Genomic DNA, 18839 nt, shown 5'->3' on the forward strand with positions numbered 1-18839 from the left:
GGCCTTGTCTTCTTCTTTGAGGATGTCGATTGGCGGCAGTGGCAGCTCCTCCATATAGAGGAAGAAAGGGATTGATCTTATGTCGGTTGGTGCTTCAACGACAGAGGAAATGGCTGAAGGAGTGTTGAATGAAATCGTGGAGAAGATGGGGAAGAATCTGAACATGCGAGGTGATGCGACTCTAAGAGGTAAACAAAAATTCTTTACGGAGCCTTCTTTACCGCCACCTCTGCCACCATCAGTGAATGTGGAACAGCCGTGGAATCTGAAAACGCGAAGAGCACTTACTGGTGGAGAATGTGGAAGTGGAAGGATTTTTAGGTTTGGTGATCATTAGGATGGGAATCGAGCACTTTTTACTATAACGGTCTTAATGAAGGAGATAGACGATGATTTTATTGCCATGAAGGGAAAGAAAGCTCCCCGAAAAACTTCTAGCAACATGAGGCCAAAGACCCTACAAGAGCAAGATAAATGTAAAAATAATTGTTAAAATTAGATAAATTAACTTAATTTAGTTTCATTTTCTAATTAAGTATTCATACATACTTTAATTATTAATTTTTGATTTATTTTTTGTTGAAGAATTTGTTTCTGAGAGCATTTATGGGGAAATAAAGGCAGAGAATTATAAGGTTGATGAGTCTCCACTGCCGGAAAATTGTGATGAGATGAGGGATTTTTAATCAATTAAGTTTTATTATTACTCTTACGTTATAGAAATTAATTTCTTTATTTTGCATGCATTTTTCTTTTGATATATAAAATATATCTTTACTTTAGCGAGGTGATTCTTCCGATTTAAAATGAGTTTGTATCCGTTTTTTTAAAAAACATTAACTGTGGTCAAGTTGAATCGTGTCAATTATCAATGACCATAAAATGAGTTCATCTTAATTTGTAATGGATGCTAACAAGGGCGGATCTAGGATCAGAAGTCGGGTGGGACCGAAAGAAATAGTCATGAATTTTTAGGTTTGGTTGATTTAATTTAGTGGGATCAAGGAGAGTTTATTATCATTGTCGAATTAAATTGATGATACTTAGTTTTGAATTTTTTTTCCATAAATAATAGTGTAACTAATACATTAAAATTATGGAGATTGTAAAGTCGCATCGCATAATTTTTTTATTATATATATCGTGATTCGTAAAAAAGTTAATCACAAATAATAATTAAATTTATTAACACACTAAAATTTTAATTCATTCCAATAAACTTTACTACTAAAAATAAAATTGTTAATTTATAAGAGAATATAATCATACTAATATACTACTGTAATAAAAATAAACTATTAATATTAATCATTTATATTTGAGGACTAATAAAAAACTTTAGTAATTAAATTAAAAAAAATTATAACAATTATATTTATAAAGATTATATATATTAGTCCTATTCATATTTAAGGACTAAAAACTTTAATAACATATTTATATAGATATATATGAAAATTATATAATTTAAAATTAAAAAGAGAGGAAAAAATATAACTGCACACACAGTCGCAAGAATTCAAACTAGGAGAATTATGGCATGGGAACGTAACGCCTACCAATATAGTCCTCCTTTTTTATGACTATTTAATCAACAAAATTTATATATTTAGTTTGTATAATTAATTTTTTTCTCAAAAATTAGATGGGATCCTGATCTCAAGTAAGTCCGCCCCTGCATGTTAACAAGTAACTGACTTTTTGTTTTGCAGGAAGAATAAAGAGTATTGAATGGTGTGTTGGTGTTAGGAAGGGTGGGCTCCTTGCGTCGATATAAGTAGATGAGATGTTGATTTGCTGGCTGTAGTTTAAGTTGTTTAGTTTTATGATTATATTAGAATAAATTTTTCAGGAGGTGGATTCTTTTGTTGTTTGTAAATTTTAATAGTTTCATCTTGACTCGCTTAAGACTCGCTCACATAGACTCAATTTGATTCATTTTGACTCAAAACAAATCTTAAATCATATCAATTAATTATAATTAAATAAATTATATTTTATATCATTAATTAGCACTATTATTTTTAAAAATATTATAATATATATTTGATCACATATATCAATCATGTACTACTTAACATACATTTTCATATTATAATATATATTTAACCATCACTCGACAATCCACTAATTAATCCAATCAATCAAAATCATATTCAATCATCCAAACTCCCAATCAAACACAATTGAGTCGGAGGGAACGGAAAAGAACGCACCATTAATCTTTAATAATCGCATGAAAAACTTCTTGTTCAAGGAACTACAACAAAACATAATCTGCAGATACAAAACACATTACCAGTTCGGCTACAGGTAATACTAATAGTATGTAGTTAGATTAGATACATTTAAAAAATTAATCTACGCACTCTTAACTAAAAGGAAAGGTCATCTCAAAATTCATTTTTCCGCTGCTTTTCATAGCCTACCAACCAAGAACCTAATGAAATATCTATAAAATAGTGATTGAGAAGAGAAATTAACGACATTCAGCCTTGTGGGTGATGAACCAGCTGCAACTGAGAAAGCAGTTATCTTCCATTTTTATATGACAACCTCAAATGAACAGCAGCCTTCACAAAACATGTATAATGCATTCAAACCAAACTTATTTTCCAGACGAAAATTGGGTTTCAATCTGCAACCCCTATTGAAATGTTCTGTATGCAGTTCTGCCAACCGATCTCGCAATATACCCAGGTTCACCTAAAGCCAAACCCACAATTTCTTTTACCATGCAGAGAGAGAGAAAAAAACACTATGGAAGAGTAGTGAAGAAGTAATAAAAAATGGAAAGGCGAAACAGGAATACCTCATTGTCTTTGTTGAGCTGAAGTTTGCATAGTGTGCAATAGATAAGTTGGTTCTTCTCTTGCAACTCTCCATGCTTACAGATAGGGCACCAAACCTTTTTCCGCACCTAGCAACAAAACCAATAAACATGTATTATCTCTTTTATTTTGAGTACTTGCCGATTACAGAAAAGCAAAAAGAGATGACTATTATTTTATATTGTATTGCTATACATAATTTTGTAAGAGGCACCAAAAGGTTCATTTGACAAAAATAGTTGCAAAAGGTAGAAAACGGCTCCTTCTAGCTACCTGTTCCTCATTTAATTGCATATGTTCATAAACTGCCCGAGCCAAGTACTCATCTTCTTCATCTTCCCAAATTGCTTCTTCAAGAAGGAGCAAACGTGTGAAAAGGACTCAATTTGACCAATTGCAATCTCACAACAACTGTATACATATACATATTTCTTAAACTAAAGGCTCAGCAAAATATAATTGGTATTCAATATTTATCATGTGATCTCTTCACGTTTGCAGCTTTGAGCATCAAATAAATTTTGACAACGAAATATACTTTTCAGGCAAGGCTGCTGAATTGATTTCTACGTATGAAACAAAAAAGAAAGCATAAACTGTAATGAAATGGAATCAAGAATTTCCAATATATCAAGAAATAGCAAGTCATTTCCTATACATCAGGGGGCATTTCTAATTTGCACCAAGAAAATTGTATCTCACCGTTGCTTGTTGATTGTGCTTGTTCCTCATAAAATATCCTCTGCATTTCTATCAATATCTCTTCACAGTCCCCTTGATAAGCATTATGAACACCATCATATTCCCATAACATGTCATCAACTTCAGGGACAGAAGGTGATATTTCTGACTTTTTAATCGAGGATGAACTGTTAATTTTTTTCAGTTCATCGGAAACTATGTCCCGGAAAGCAGATTCAATAAAACCCTGCTGGAGGAAAAGGTAATGTATTAAGAATATGACTTAAGAAGTAAAAGACACCATATAAATCGATCATTACAGTATTCATTACCAGAAGTAAATAGGAAGAGCTATAAAATACCAAAAGCTTTCACACAAGTGACACACACACACACTATGGCATTCTTTCTATGAAACCAATATTTAGTTTCACTTTAAGGGGCATCAATGTTGCTACATACTGAAACTGACACATCTGACCATGTCAGTATAACTAAAACTACAAATTCCAGCTCATAAAAATCTCGTCTATCTAATAATTTTCCAAACACAGTTGGCTCAGCAAAGTTACAACTCGGAAGAAGAAACCTTATGGTCAGTGGATTGTGCAGAAGACGTAGTAGACATCCTCGTTTTCCATAGTAATCGGCTTCGATCCTCTCGTAGCCTTTTGAAGCAATTTTCTTTCAACTACAATCCAATCAACAACAAATCACAACATCAGTTTCAGAAAAAAATTAATGAAATCCCTAATCTGAGTTCAATCATCCCTCCTGCATTACCTTCTGTCTCCAATTCGAATCGTTATTGAAATTTGAAACGGATTTGAGGGGGATTCGTGTTGGTTTCGTGAATCGAGAAACATCCTCCATCGTTGAATTTTGGGAAATGGAAGAAAAAATATGGCGCTTAAATTTTTTTGGAGCCAACCAATTACGATCGGATCGAGAAGAACGATGTGATTGGGCCGTTATGAAAAATGATTGGCCCAATCAAAATGAGCCCAAACCATTAAACTGACCATCCATCATAAAATCAAATCTTGATAAACCCTGGTTTAGGGTTTAGTAACATGTAGTTATGGACAACGAAGCAGAGAGAGCTAACCATCGCTGGAAATGAGACAGCGAGAGATTTTTTTTTCATATTTATAGGAGAATATTTGAATTAGTCCTTATACTTTGTATGTTTACAGAAATTGGCCATGTCTTATTTATTTTCACAGGAATCAGATATTATCTCAATTTTGTTTTGGCTTGGAATTTATATGTAAAATGAAAAGAAAGGGATCAATTTCGGTACTTCAATAAAGTATACGGACCAATTAACATATGATTCCTATTATTTTATTTACTGGCTAATTACTGGTATGAAATGAAATTGAAGATAAAACCCAAAACCCTACACTAAAACTCACAAAAACCCTTTGCTTTGCCTTGCCTGCTAACTTACCATATTTTTCATCTTCATCCAATCATTCATTCATTCTGCAATCATACACTCTGATGGAATTCTTCAAGTAAGGTTGCTTCGATTAATCTTCTTTTTGCTTACTGCGATAGTTTCCTTTTTTAGCTCATCTCCACTTCTGTAGAGTCAATTCATTTCACTCTTTTATTATCAGTGTCTGTGTGAAATTGGACACAATTTTGGTGTCTTGTTCTCTTGCGACTGGACGAATTCTGTCGGTTTTGAATTTCACAACGAATTCTGGACGAAATATAGAGTGTTCGTTTACTCGTTCATCGTCTAATTCTTTCTTTCCTTATTCGAAAATTGATTGATGGTGTCTATTTATTTATTATTTGCAGCTAATAGTTGATTCCTGGTGGTTGAAAAAGACTTCTTACGGAATGAAGAAGAAATCAGCACTTCAGTATCAAGTGCTTGAGAAATCCTATTCAGGTCATAATCTCAAAATATTGTTACATATTCTTCAGACTACTTTGATTGATAAGATTTTGTGCAACCTGTGAGATTGAGGCTCTGTTTTCTAGTTTTTAGTATCTTTAATTTTTCCTAAGGTACATTCACGCTGTGTGAGCAGAGCAAAAGTATCCTACACATGAAGAAATGGAGGATTGCGCTGCTGTGCTGGGACTGACTTTGAAAGAGGTTCGGCTATGGTTTTGCGAGAAGAGGAGGAGAGATAAAAGTAAAAATGGAAGATTCATGCCCCCTCGTTTAAGCAAGGAACTCCCGATACATTGTGAGAGGAATGGGACTCGTGCTGCTTCTGTAGGATCGATGTCAAAACTGCTGGCTGCCAATAGAAAAACTTGTGCTACTCCATCCTCTTTAAGATTAAAACAGAAGGCTGAAAACAGGATTGCCAAGAATAAGCAAAGAGGAGTACCTCAGGAATTGCTGGCCCCTGATTACATTCTCAAGAAAATATTCCGCAAGGACGGTCCTCCACTTGGTGTGGAATTTGATTCTCTTCCTTCCAAGGGTTTTAGCTACTTTAAAGGTACACAGGGATCACTTACTCCCTTATTCACATTGCAATAAATGCAACCAGATTTATTTTTTCCTTAATAGAATGGCTCGATAATTATATGGTGTTGTACTTGTTGTTTTCATGTTTAGGATGTAGGAGAGTGCCTGATTCTTTACAAGATTCTGAAACGGTCGCCATTATGAGAAAGGTACTAATACATTTGCTGATGATGGTTTTCAACCAAGATTTATATTTTAGATCCAATGTCACTTCCAACTCCCTAACCTGGTTTCTCGTTTTGTCCCAATTCAATTGAAAGGTGTCTAACCATACTGACATTCATGGGGAAGCTGCTAAACTGAAGAAGCATGGCATTGGCAAAGGCTTGATGACAGATTCAAGGGTCACAAAAAAGAGAAAGGTACCAGTAATTGACAATTCTTCTTGATGGTTTTCGATCAAGATTTATATACTAAATCCCATGTTAATTTCATTCCTTCATTTGCAAGGTATCCAACAATGCTGATGTTAATGGGGGAGCTGCAAAACAGAATATCCATGGTATTGGCAAAGGGTTGATGGTAGATTTAACAGTCACCAAAAAGAGAAAGGTACCAGTAATTGACATTTCTTGATAATGATTTTCTATCAAGTTACATTTTATATCTCATGTCTATTCCTGACCCCCTTACGAGGTTTTCTTGTTTCTTCCCAATTCCATTCAAAGGTGTCTGACCATACTAATGTTAATGGGGGAGCTGCTAAACAGAAAAGGCATGGTATTGGTAAAGGCTTGATGACAGTTTGGCGGGCGACGAATCCTGGTAGTTGTGATATTCCTAGTCTTGATCCACTAACATGTGTACCTCAAAAACCCGTCAAACAAAAGCCAGTGGTTCGAAAGAAAAGACCTCAACAACTAGTATCTAAGATGGTTAGTCTTTTGTTCTTCATTTCATTCTACTATTTTGTCCTAAAGATTTGTTTATTCCTCCCCTGGTGACTTTGCGCAAGCATAGTTAGATTTACCATTTCTTATGTTGTTCTCTGTTTTGTTCAGAAAGAGCGTACCCTAGCGAAGAAATTGCAGGAAAAGAGAAAAGCTACTGTTAAAAGAAGAGAGGTGCATATTATTTTTCTTATTCCACTTTTATACACAAGAGTCTGATTTAAGCAACATTAACATGCTTGCTTTGTCTCAGGTCCGGTCTAAGAAAACTGAAAACCAAATGCTGCCCCACAGAGAAAAATGTAAACTTTCTCTAGAGGGCGTGCCATCTCAAGAACGTCATGATCTATATGCAATGCTAGTGGATGACGAAGAACTAGAGCTGAGAGAAATGCAAGCTGGACCAAATCCAGTTGCATGTTCTGATCATTGTTCCACCAATCCACAGCATGGCTGTTCTCTTTGCAAAGGTAAGCTTTTATTTTCTCAGTGGTGGTCAACTTTTAACAAATTTGCCACATTAAACTCATGCCTGAATGCCATTTTTGATTTTTTTAGATTTGCTACCTAAATTTCCTCCAAATACTGTAAAAATGAAGCAACCATTTGGCACGCAACCTTGGATTTCTTCTCCACAGATTGTCAAGAAACTGTTCAAGGTGAATAGCATCCAATGTGTAATGTAATGTACACTTTTTGCCTCATAATATTTTGTTCTGTAATGTGTAGCCTTATAATATCATTTTTTGCATTCGCATGTGTAATGTACATAAATGATTGGAAATTTGGAACATTGTTTCCCCAGCATGTTTTTGAAAAGTTTGTTTGGCTTCTTCTCGTTGTAAAACAGAAAGACCTTAGTATCTTTTCACCTTTCTATATCATTAAGTGTAATGATTATGCCACCATCTGTTGCCTGCTCTTCTTAAACTGTATTCTCATGCAGTTCCTAAGTAGTTAATAATCTATGGTCAATGTCTTGTAATATGACTGTGAGATGTAGATTCATTTTTTGGGTGATTGGTATGATTTAAAATGTTATCTTATCAACACAGCATTAGTAATTTACTTTCTGTTTGAATGTTTTAGTTAATATCTGAGGTGTGTTCAAAAGTGTGTCCTATACAGTAAGATGATGTTGCTATTAAGTTGTTTGTATTTAAGCGATTTTGTTAAAGTTTACCACCATGATTTTTCAGATTATATGAACATTGTGGCTGAAGCATAATCTGACATCCTTTACAGGTGTTCCATTTTCTCTATACTCACTCTGTGACAGTTGATATATGCCCCTTCACTCTAGATGAGTTTGCTCAAGCATTTCATGATAAGGTTATATCTCTTCTTTTCTGCTTTTTACCTAGCACCACATCTCTTACCTGGCTTGAATCTAATTACTTCAATATCATGATTGTTTTTTCTTATTTCTATCCCTCGTTTGTGCTTCAGGATTCATTGTTACTTGGGAAAATCCATCTTTCCCTGCTCAAGCTACTCTTATCTGATATTGAAACAGAGCTCAAAACTGGAATTGTGCGCCACTCAAGCATATCATGCAAGTTCCTTGCATTACTTCATTCGGTGAGTTATGACAATTCATGTAGAGCTTCGAGGAACTAAAATAACTTCTGGTCTGGTGACGCATTAAAGGATGATTTTTGGTCAAGTTCTTTTTCGCTGGGCTGGGTCTCGACAACATTGGCTGTGTTTATTGTTCTTTTTTTAAAATTTTTTTAAGTTTGCTTGATGCTACAAAAGGTTTTGTCTTGACCATCAACAGAATTTAATAAGCATGAAGGTGTGTTGGTTGGTAGACTTTAAATAAATCATAAGCTTGCTGCTAATGATTATATTCTTTTTGACTTTCTGATGATTCTGTGACATTCTGTTTTTTCTGTTCAATGCTAAATTGCTAATGTCAAATTTTGTGTTTGCTGTTGTGAAAGGGCTGATTTAAATTTATTTTCATTTTCTGCCTTTCGATGCCAGGTTGAAAGCCAAGAATTTGTTCTGGACTTCTGGAAAAAATCTTTGAACTCCTTGACATGGACCGAAATATTGCATCAAGTCTTAGTTTCTGCTGGCTTTGGTTCAAAGAAAGGCGCATGGCAGAGGGAAGCCCTTAGCAAGGTATCTCTTGTTTCTAGTATTGTCATGGCAATATGTTGTTTCTTTCAAACACTATCAACAGAGAGAATATATTGGATTTTTAAAGTTAATTCAAAACTGCAAGTCCATGAAAAATGTGTACCCCTAATACCAGGTATTGTTTCCTACATTAGCATGTCTTTTAATCACGAGATTGCTTTGATGCCCAGCATATTTGGATGTTTCTGCTTTGGCCAACCTTTTTATTTGGGTATAAATTTACCCTGATATTCCAGAGAGTTCATGATTCCATAGAAAAGTTTGAAGTTGGATTTTATCATATGCTGATTCAGTATATGAATTTGAATATTTGTGGTGATAACTAAAGATATTCCATAATTTGTTATGTAGGAAATGGACTTAAGGTTGAAGTACGGCCTCCGTCTTGGTACTCTGAAGGGTGAACTGTTTAGACTTTTGTCAGAGCAGGGAAACAATGGGTTGAAAGTTGCTGATTTGGCAAAATCATTTCAGGTGAGTTAAATGAATTCAACCTGTTTTTTTTACTTATTATCATATCAATTAATTGCAACTGGGTGGGATATCAACTCGATCTTTACAGTTACCGGATTTTTTATTTTGCTTAGAAAGGGATAGTGATCATTCTTTTACTCATTGATGTTTGTTTGATTTTGAAGATTGCTAAGCTGAATCTTGCTAGCTCAACTGGGGAAGTGGAAGATTTAATATGTTCAACTCTTTCGAGTGATATTACTTTATTTGAGAAGATCTCATCATCTGCATATCGCTTACGTATCAATACAAAGGAAGTCGATGATATTCAATCAGATACCGATGACTCCGGAAGTGTTGATTATCACTCTTGTGATGATGCCACATGTAGCAGCAGCGATGACTCGGAATGTGAATTGGAAAATTCCAGTCGACAAAAGCTTACTAGTTGGAAACATCGCAGAAGTAAAAACAGGAGGCAAACTGTATATAATGAAATTGATGAAAGCCACCCAGGAGAAGTGTGGTTGTTAGGACTTATGGAAGGCGAATACTCAGATTTAAGTATTGAACAAATGCTGAGTGCCTTGGTGGCTTTAGTTGATCTTCTTAGTTCTGCACCCAGTATCAGAATGGAGGTAATCCATATTTCATTTAATGTAAAGTGAAATTAAAATCAGTATAAGATGTCTTTCCTTTCTTTTCTTGATTTTCGGCAATCTTGGATATTAATCATTTTCGTTTAATCTAATTAAGGTTTAATACTTTCTTCTGCTAACTTCAGGATCCAGCTAAAGCCATTGTCGTACATGCCCCTAAGCTAAATCATGGTTCTGGTGCGAAAATAAAAAGAGCATCAGCTAATGAATATAGTATACCCAGACCATCCTGGGTGTATGATGGCCATACGCAGAGTATGACGACGACTGATACTCGTCCCGTTGATTCTTCATCTATTTCCCTGAGCAAAAGAAGTGAGGCATTGTCAACTAGTGGAAACAGGGCCAAGGAAGGGGAACTCGACAATCATCACCCAATGCAATCTATCTTTTTGGGGTCTGATCGGAGATACAACAGATACTGGCTATTTTTGGGCCCTTGTAATGATTATGATCCTGGCCATAGGAGGGTTTATTTTGAATCTTCTGAAGATGGTCACTGGGAAGTAATTGATACTGAGGAGGTAACCTTCTAGTCATTGTGAAATTTTTTATTATCACTAATATTTGAACCCCATTCGGGTTACACATTTGATATTTTTGATTTTTAATGTATGTGTCTATTTCATTCATTCAAGTGCAGATCTTGCACGCCTTGTTGTCGGTTTTGGATGATAGAGGTAGACGGGAGGCTGTCCTCATAGAGTCATTAGAGAAGAGGGAAGCTCCTCTCTGCCAAGAAATGTCAAATAGACTGTTAGAGGTTGCTCAAATTAGGCGCTCAGCTCAATGTGATCAGTCTGAGTTGGATACGAGTCATATCACAAGAGAAGACAGTTCTTCCCCAGTGTCTGATGTAGACAACCTAAGCCTGAATGAGATTACAAAAGATCCCATGGCTCTTGGTGGTGCTATTTTCCTTGAAGTTGGGAAGAAAGGGGAAGAACTTAAGTCCAAATTGAGCCGTTTACAAGACCTTGATACATGGATTTGGAAGGATTTTTACACTTGTCTCAATGCTGTAAGATATAGTAAAAGGTCTTACCTTGATACACTTGCGAAATGTGAAATATGTCACGATTTGTTCTGGAGAGATGAGAAGCACTGTAAGATTTGCCATACCACATTTGAGCTTGACTTTGATCTAGAAGAAAAATTCACTATCCACAGAGCTACATGTACGGAGAAAGGTGACTGCTCGTTTCCAAAGTATAGAATCCTACCATCAAACTTGCAAGCACTGAAAGCTGCTATTCATGCAATTGAGGTATGTTTCAGTTGAGCACTTGTTTTGTATCTTTTTGATGAAGTATGTAATCTGAAAATTAGAGTTCTTTTTGTGCCTGTTATGTTTTCAGTGATAATGTATGTATTGACTATTGATCCATGCATTTTTTTATCATTTTCCACAACTCAGTCATTTTCTTTGAATTTTTCCATGGATAAGTCCTTTCTCCAAGGCCAAAATACCATAAGACCAAGATTTGAGTGGTGGAAAACTAAATGAAGTGGATGGTTTGATGAAAAACGATATGACATAGACGAATGTGTATATTAACCTTTTTGATTTGAGTGGTGGAAAACTAAATGAAGTGGATCAATTGATGAAAAACGATATGACAAACAATGTGTATATTAACCTTTTTGTGGGAGTGGAATTTCTCGATTGAAAAATGTGATCCGTACCCGGCCCCCACTAACTATTGTTTATTATGCTGTTTGATTTTCAGTCGGTAATGCCTGAGGACACATTGTTGGGTGCTTGGAGAAAGTCTGCTCACAGACTGTGGATTAAACGGCTGAGACGTACCTCATCCTTGGCTGAACTCTTGCAGGTAATCGGTTGATTTCCCTTGTTAAATTTTTTGCACCTAAAGTAGCTGTATTCAGGTACTCGTAAATTCCTCTTAAACACACTTGTTGGCCCACGCCTGCAGGTTCTTGCTGATTTTGTTGCTGCAATTAACGAAGATAGGTTGTTTGAAATCAATGATTTGGGAAGTAATAACACTTTTATGGAAGAGATTATCCGATGCTTCCCTACTATGGCTCAAACGTCATCCGCAGTCGCACTGTGGTTGTTTAAGTTGGATTCTTTGATTGCTCCTTACCTGGAAAAATTTCATTCTCAGAGGGAACAATAAACCGGATCTATATGTGTGCAGGTAACTAGTCTTTATTTTCATTTTGTATGCATGGTGTTCTAGGCATAGCACATACTAATGAAGCTTCCCTTTATTACATTTATTTTCTAATTAAAATGTGGTCCTTGGGAATATGTGTTTCCTTTCAGTTTAAAGCCCTTAAAACTAGAACCTTTGTTCACGTCTGTATTCCTTTGTTCTGTTTCAGGTACTTCTTTTTGGATTCTGAGGCATCATAGAGTAAAGATTTTTCAATCATCATCAAGATTTAATCGTCTTGAACTTGAAGATGTGACGAACAGCATTATAATTGAGGATCGGATGAAGACAGTATTGAGAAAATTGCAGTTTGCACAGAACAGACTAGGCTATTAAATTTTCTTTGTTGAGCAAATTTTACAGTAGTAGTGTACAGAATTAGATAGATATAAATTAGAAACTTGGCGTTGAAAAACTTTTTGATACAGATCTGTTTAGCATGACCTGCTAATCGTATCTGAGAAAACACGATTCTCGTTCTGTAATATCAGGATCGATTTTTTGACAAAGGGATGAATAAATTATTTGCTCACACAACAGATTCGTTTGCCTTTTCACACAAGTAAAGTAGGCTTTGAATAATGTCACAAACACACAAATCTGGGATTCTCAATTACAATGTGCCATATTTTATCTATTGTGGATACAGAATATAAAACTTCAGGTCCCGGCGATGAGGTTTCTGGTTTCGCGTTATCCATGTGTCCTTGTGACATCAAATCCTGACCAAGATTAATGTTTTCGACTCTTCACAGCTTCAAAAACAGCTGAGAAGTCCAGGTCGCCTAGTCCCATGCCTCTAGCCTTCTTGAAAGCCTAGTAGAAGTAAAACACAATATGTCTATTTAGTTCAATCACTGCCCAATCCTTATTTCCAACATATATATATATATATATACACACACACATGAAGTTTTATTAATGTTAACCTCATTGGATGCAGCTGCGATTGGCATTGAGACGGAATTTTCATCGCCGAGTGCGAGAGCAAGTCTCATATCCTTCTGTTGATGCTTAAGTGGAAATGCAGGAGAGTAATTGCTTTGAAGCATAGCAGGCCCTTTTCCAGCAAACATTGGATTAGCAATTGCACCAAGAGACTGTCTCAAAATAAATTAAACATAGCGTTATTAAACATATCATTATAAGATGATAGAATAAGTAGTTATAGATGTCATCTCACTAATACGTCCAGGAGTGTAGAAGGATCAAGTTCACTTTTCCCAGCAAGTTCAAGTCCTTCTGAGAATGCATTCATCATACTGCAAATGAACAATTCAACATGACTTTGTAAATCAGTAATCAAAAATATATTTTCGAAGACTCAATCCAATCCATAGCCATTGACGTGGAATAACAATATGTAATATGAAAGAAATTTGGATGTTATATATCACCCACTAAGTTTTTTAAGAACAATTTCCTTGTTAATGATTGATTGATGGTTAGTATCTCAAAAATGTATGAATGCAACAAGGAACAAACTAGAGCAAACATGTTCTAATGATTTGGAAATTGTAAATGTGATTATTAAGCAAAATGCTTCTACGTTACTTGGCTCAATTAACTTCTCTTTATGTTATAATATCTTTATGTTTATGTTTATGTTATCATCCTGTAAGTTCTTTTCAGTAAAAAAGAAGCAATTACCTGCCCATGATCATATTCACCACAAGTTTCATTTTTGCTCCATTTCCGACATGGCCCAAGTAGAAAGACTTCTTTCCCAAGACATCAAAGGCTGGAATGATTTCCTCATACAATGCCTACATGTAAATACCATAAAGCAGTTAAAATATAGGTATAGGACAGTAAATAGTATGAAATTGCCATGCTTTTGTAAAGGGCTCCAAGATAAATCGTAACGCACTGTGAATCAAATGCATTTCTATACCTTGTCCCCTGCAGCGAGGATTACAAGTTGACCATCTTCTGCAGGCTTTTTGCTGCCTGAAACTGGAGATTCGAGGAAAACACCGCCTTTCGACGTAATTGCCTGTAAATTGATACGATCAGAAGTTAATTAAATGCTATAGTTCCAAGTTTTTCCCGGTCGTGTTCAAATTACCAAACAATATTCTCGGGCACAATGGTTACGAGTGTAGTCCTAGGTCATAATATTTGTAATGCAGCAGAGTTTCACATAGAATGTTTAGAGGAGAGTCAAATAAGGTATCCTGGTCGTTAGCCGAAGACACAATGAAACAGAACATAGCTATGGACATTTCAAAGTTCCAATTTATTCGGCCAATCATTATAAAGTAGTGTAAATATAATACAAAGATATTTCTGAAATTAAACACTCCATTCATCATTAAGATCATTTGCAAAAAGAAAAAAGAGAAGATGCTAACCTCACTGATCTTGGAAGATGTCTCAGCATCAACTGTGGACATGTCAATGTAACCTTTTCCATTTCCGATTGCATCGAGAACCCCATCTTTGTCGAAAACAACCTGCTCGTTAAAGGTAGCATTCTTATTCAATAAAACCGAGCAAGTAGTAAGCATTTCCAAGACAAGTATTCATTCACTAACCGATAGAGCAGCAACAGGATCAGACAACATCCCAATAGTAAATCTGCATTTGTTGATTACTGCAGATGGTGTTTCAGCTATGGAAGCGCCATGCTCCACCAGTTCATCACACTGCAGCAGATGAGATATTCCCAAATTTCATTCATTCATCCATATTATTTAGTGTAAAATAAACATAATATTTATCTCTATATATATATACATGAAATGGGAACTATTTGAAAAACAATCATCTTTAAATAGGGGGGAGTAATAATATTCACCTTGGAGAGGGTTCTGTTCCAAACTGTGACCTTGAATCCATGTTTTAGAAGATTCATTGACATGGCTTTCCCCATTATGCCCAGACCCAAGAACCCAATCTCCATCTCTCTCTCTCTCTCTCTCTCTCTCTCTCTCTCTCTCTCACAACTATAGTTTAAGCCTACAAATCTCACAACACTCCACTGTTATAATGATGATCAATATAATAAATAAAAATCACATTTTTATAAGATTGTGGAATATTGACGACTAGATGGACTACAAGTCAGCAGTTACTTATAGTGCCCCCTAATTTTATGGGGGTCCAATTTTATAGCTCCTCCTAATTTTTATTATTATTAATTGCACTCCCACTATACATGATATTTCCATTTCCGTAAATGCAAAATACGGTCCCTTATGTTTACAAATACATGCACCATAACCCTCAAAATATTAATATCTTTGCCATTTCCACCCTACTAAATTCTTACCGCCACTCTCGGCCCATTTCCAAGATGTTAGTACTAATTTTATTTTATTTTAATATTACTCGGCCGAAGCCAAGTTTCATTCAATAATAACATCCGAAAGGATAAATTCAACTACATAATGCAGAAGTTCATACATAATAAAAGAAGTAAAACAACTAGAGGCAGTAAAGTTTATTTTGGCCAAACAATCGACCACTTCATTGTTGTCTCTCCTAATAAATAAAAATAAACAAAACTGAAAATCTAAAGAAAAGAGTTCAAATTAAATCAATAATCATGATCGGACTAGTCAAGCTAGAGCCCTTCATCTGGAATTCACTGATAAGCAAACGACAATTACCTTCTAAAATGATTTGTGGAATTACATTTGGCGTACCCCAGCAATTGCTCTCCTAGCAATCATAATCTCAGCATAAAAAGCTTCTTCTACATCTCCAAGGTAAGGAAGGACGCAGAAACCTTTAACGTTGGGTAGGGGTACAAAATAGACGATATGAGGAGGATTTTGATTGGAGTATATAGATTTAAAGACATTTAATCATATTAAAATATAATTTTTATTTAATTGATTATTTTAATGTCGCATTGCGGAATTTTCAAATCATACATAATTAAATTATAGTAAAAAACTCATTAAATTTGGATGAATGAATTATTGTCTAAATATTAAACAAATATTTTTTAATTGAGTGTACAAACACATATTTTTGATGAGGTTTGATTATTATCTTTAAAGAGTTATATAATTCTTACCCTTTCAATCTAAGGCATTCTAAGTCCATCGACTAAAATATATATAATTAAACATTCGGTGTTAACTTATTTGTTTAGAAATGTGAATTTTGATTTCAATTTCCTACTTAAAACTTCAAACTTAATTGATGAAGGCTCAAAATATATTTAAGTTGTAGATATAAGGCTCAAAATATATTTAAATTACAAACATCTAACTTGAAAGGAGGAAGAGGAAGGGAAAAAAATCGAAATAAGGTGTTGGAAGTATGTCTCGAACCAAGGTACTTCAGCTTGGTGGTAAGTTGTCTATGTGAAGCAAATGATATATATTGAAACAGATAAATTTTTATTTTTTTTTAAAGTTAGGTAGGGCCTGTGTCCGTCCCTGCTCCAAGGGAACCAGCTTAGGCATATATTACTTTACCTTCAGTATCTCGAGCAACAAATTCAAACACAATGTCCAGATTGAGGTCACAAAGAAGAGCAAGAGACCAGCAACATTCTTTGAAAAGGTGCATCATATTTTCTGAAAAACCATAATATATCTCGTCAGTTGTCAATTGCTTTATCTCAAGAATAAGTAATCCACTTCTTGCAAAGCTTGCATCTTGAGTCTTGAAAGCCTGAATCAACGTTAAACAATCACCTTCCACCTCAACCATATGTACTGGAAATTGTACAGCCAGTCGGATCGTTTGTCTAGTTGCAAAAGCCTCTGCACTTAGAACATTTCCTTTGTTAGTCCCAAATTTGAGTCTCAATTTCCTCTATATTACTGACATTGAAGCAAAGAGATGAATAAATTGGGACGCACTTAAAATTGGGCTTACTTCCTACATGACAGAGTCCTAAAAATACAGAACCTAATTTTATATTTTAATTAATTTAGTTTGTTTGAGAGAAGAATGATAATGGGTTGCTAATTTTATAATAATAGGAGTTATGAGAGAGAAGAGAAATGAGCAGAAATCTTTTAAACAAAATCTCTCTCTAATTTTGGAGAGAGAAAAAACCTCTCAACATAAAAAAAATCTTAATTGGCCGGCCCCCTCCTTCTTCCATCCCGTCTTCTTTTTTTCTTCAATTTTTCACTACCCCATCTTTATCACTAAACCCCACAATAGATCCTTTAGAGTCCTGCTGTCGTCAACCTCTCTCATGCGGCGGTGGGGCTCTGCCCGTTTTTAATTTTCGCAATTTAAGCTGACTCTCTCATAGATCTATTTCATTTGGGTTTGGTATTCATATTTCCTACTTCCTTTTTGCTCTCCCATTCACTTTTCCGGCGAATTTGGTCTCTTTTTCGGCAGGTGGGTGGCTTTTTGGAGCTGCTGGTGATTTTAAGTCTCTTTTTCATCTCTCTGTGCAGACCAGGAAGATATGGGAGATAGATTTCATTGCAATTTCGGGAGCTCTTCTCTTTTCCGGCAAGAGCGACAACCAATGGAGTAGTGGCAGTGGTTGAAAGGCTTTGGCCGGCAATCTTTGACGATTTTGGCACTCCTCAATTTTTTGTATGGACCAGAGAGTTGTTATGCTATTTTGGATGAGGATTCTGGCGTGTGGGTGATGGTTTCCTGCCAGATCTAGTCAGATCTAGGTGGTAAGGTGTTTTGCTTTAGATTTTCGTTAATATTTTTTTGCTCAACTGGTCTTGTCTTACCATAATGACAGATGTAAATCTCATTTTCTCGCTGTGGCCTCTGGCGTCGATTTTTTCGTAGTCAGTGTTTGGTGTAGTGCTTCGCTGTATGGTGGTGGATCTCGGTTTTTCCCAGGCTGCCCTCGCCTCCTTAAATGGTTTAGGTAGGACGTGTTGAGTCACGACAGACAGGTGGTTGCTCCCAAACATTGGCGTTGTCATGAGATTTTAGTTGTAGTATTTTGTCGGTTGTCTGTTATTATGTCTGGTAGAGACGACTGGTTGTTTAGTATTGTGTTTAGCTATCGACTTTGTGGTAGTTCGTTTATTGGAAGTCTCCTGATTGATTCGGAAGTTTCGGTTCATCTTTCGAGACCGCTTTGCGTCTCAATGATGCTTTCATCCCGCGGTACTTGTTGCTTGTGGAATTTATCCGTTTCATATTGGAGTAGTAATCCTCTAATTTGGACGAATTTTTCCATCTCAAAGAGTCAAACTAAATGGAGTTGTTGTCTATCATTGAACCCATGTGTGATTAAGTCCTTGCAACCCTTTTTTTTATTTGTATTTCTTTGTATTGGCTCGGTTTTATCTCTTCGAGTTGTAATCTCTTGTACCTCTGAAAAGTATGAATGAATTGCAACAATTATCAAAGAAGAGAAATGAGCAGGAGAGAAGTGATATTTACAAAAAGAGAGATGAGAGATTAGACAATTTAATAACAAAATTGTGGCGCCCGCTCTTGATCTTATTATTGGGATCGAGAATGGCGTTCGTTGGTAATCGCTAGTCATATATCATATCTTAAAATGCGAAAGCGAATTTTATTTATGTTTTGTAGTA

At 35.5% G+C, this 18839-nt stretch overlaps 3 protein-coding genes across 4 annotated transcripts; 1 reads left to right on the plus strand and 2 right to left on the minus strand.

The window, feature by feature from the left end:
* Window positions 1-2544: 2544 nt before the first annotated feature.
* Window positions 2545-4385, minus strand: LOC139883538 (uncharacterized). Its single transcript, XM_071867702.1, has 6 exons — window positions 4296-4385; window positions 4102-4203; window positions 3534-3759; window positions 3105-3181; window positions 2813-2920; window positions 2545-2706 (listed from the first exon to the last, which is right to left on the minus strand). Exons 1-6 carry the CDS (start codon window positions 4383-4385, stop codon window positions 2545-2547), a joined length of 765 nt encoding a protein of 254 aa, XP_071723803.1.
* A 981-nt stretch (window positions 4386-5366) lies between these two features.
* LOC139883539 (homeobox-DDT domain protein RLT3) lies at window positions 5367-12306 on the plus strand. The gene is made up of 18 exons (XM_071867703.1): window positions 5367-5418; window positions 5561-6017; window positions 6110-6161; window positions 6273-6374; window positions 6463-6564; window positions 6681-6887; window positions 7014-7076; window positions 7156-7372; window positions 7461-7561; window positions 8148-8234; window positions 8352-8483; window positions 8892-9032; window positions 9402-9524; window positions 9689-10141; window positions 10288-10686; window positions 10806-11429; window positions 11893-11997; window positions 12100-12306. The coding sequence occupies exons 1-18, from the start codon at window positions 5367-5369 to the stop codon at window positions 12304-12306; spliced, it is 3624 nt and encodes a 1207-aa protein (XP_071723804.1).
* Window positions 12307-13077: 771 nt separating this feature from the next.
* On the minus strand, window positions 13078-15250 carry LOC139883536 (glyoxylate/succinic semialdehyde reductase 1-like). Of its 2 annotated transcripts, none has more exons than XM_071867700.1 (8): window positions 15146-15250; window positions 14883-14993; window positions 14700-14801; window positions 14240-14341; window positions 13996-14111; window positions 13529-13607; window positions 13275-13445; window positions 13078-13161 (listed from the first exon to the last, which is right to left on the minus strand). In XM_071867700.1, the coding sequence occupies exons 1-8, from the start codon at window positions 15248-15250 to the stop codon at window positions 13078-13080; spliced, it is 870 nt and encodes a 289-aa protein (XP_071723801.1). The 2 variants fall into 2 exon arrangements, with proteins under 2 accessions (XP_071723801.1, XP_071723802.1); XM_071867701.1 differs by having other exon boundaries at window positions 14700-14759; window positions 14874-14993.
* Between the last annotated feature and the right edge of the window lie 3589 nt (window positions 15251-18839).

This window comes from Rutidosis leptorrhynchoides, unplaced genomic scaffold (genome assembly GCF_046630445.1).
Source record: "Rutidosis leptorrhynchoides isolate AG116_Rl617_1_P2 unplaced genomic scaffold, CSIRO_AGI_Rlap_v1 contig414, whole genome shotgun sequence".
In the NCBI taxonomy this organism is placed as follows: Eukaryota; Viridiplantae; Streptophyta; class Magnoliopsida; order Asterales; family Asteraceae; genus Rutidosis; species Rutidosis leptorrhynchoides.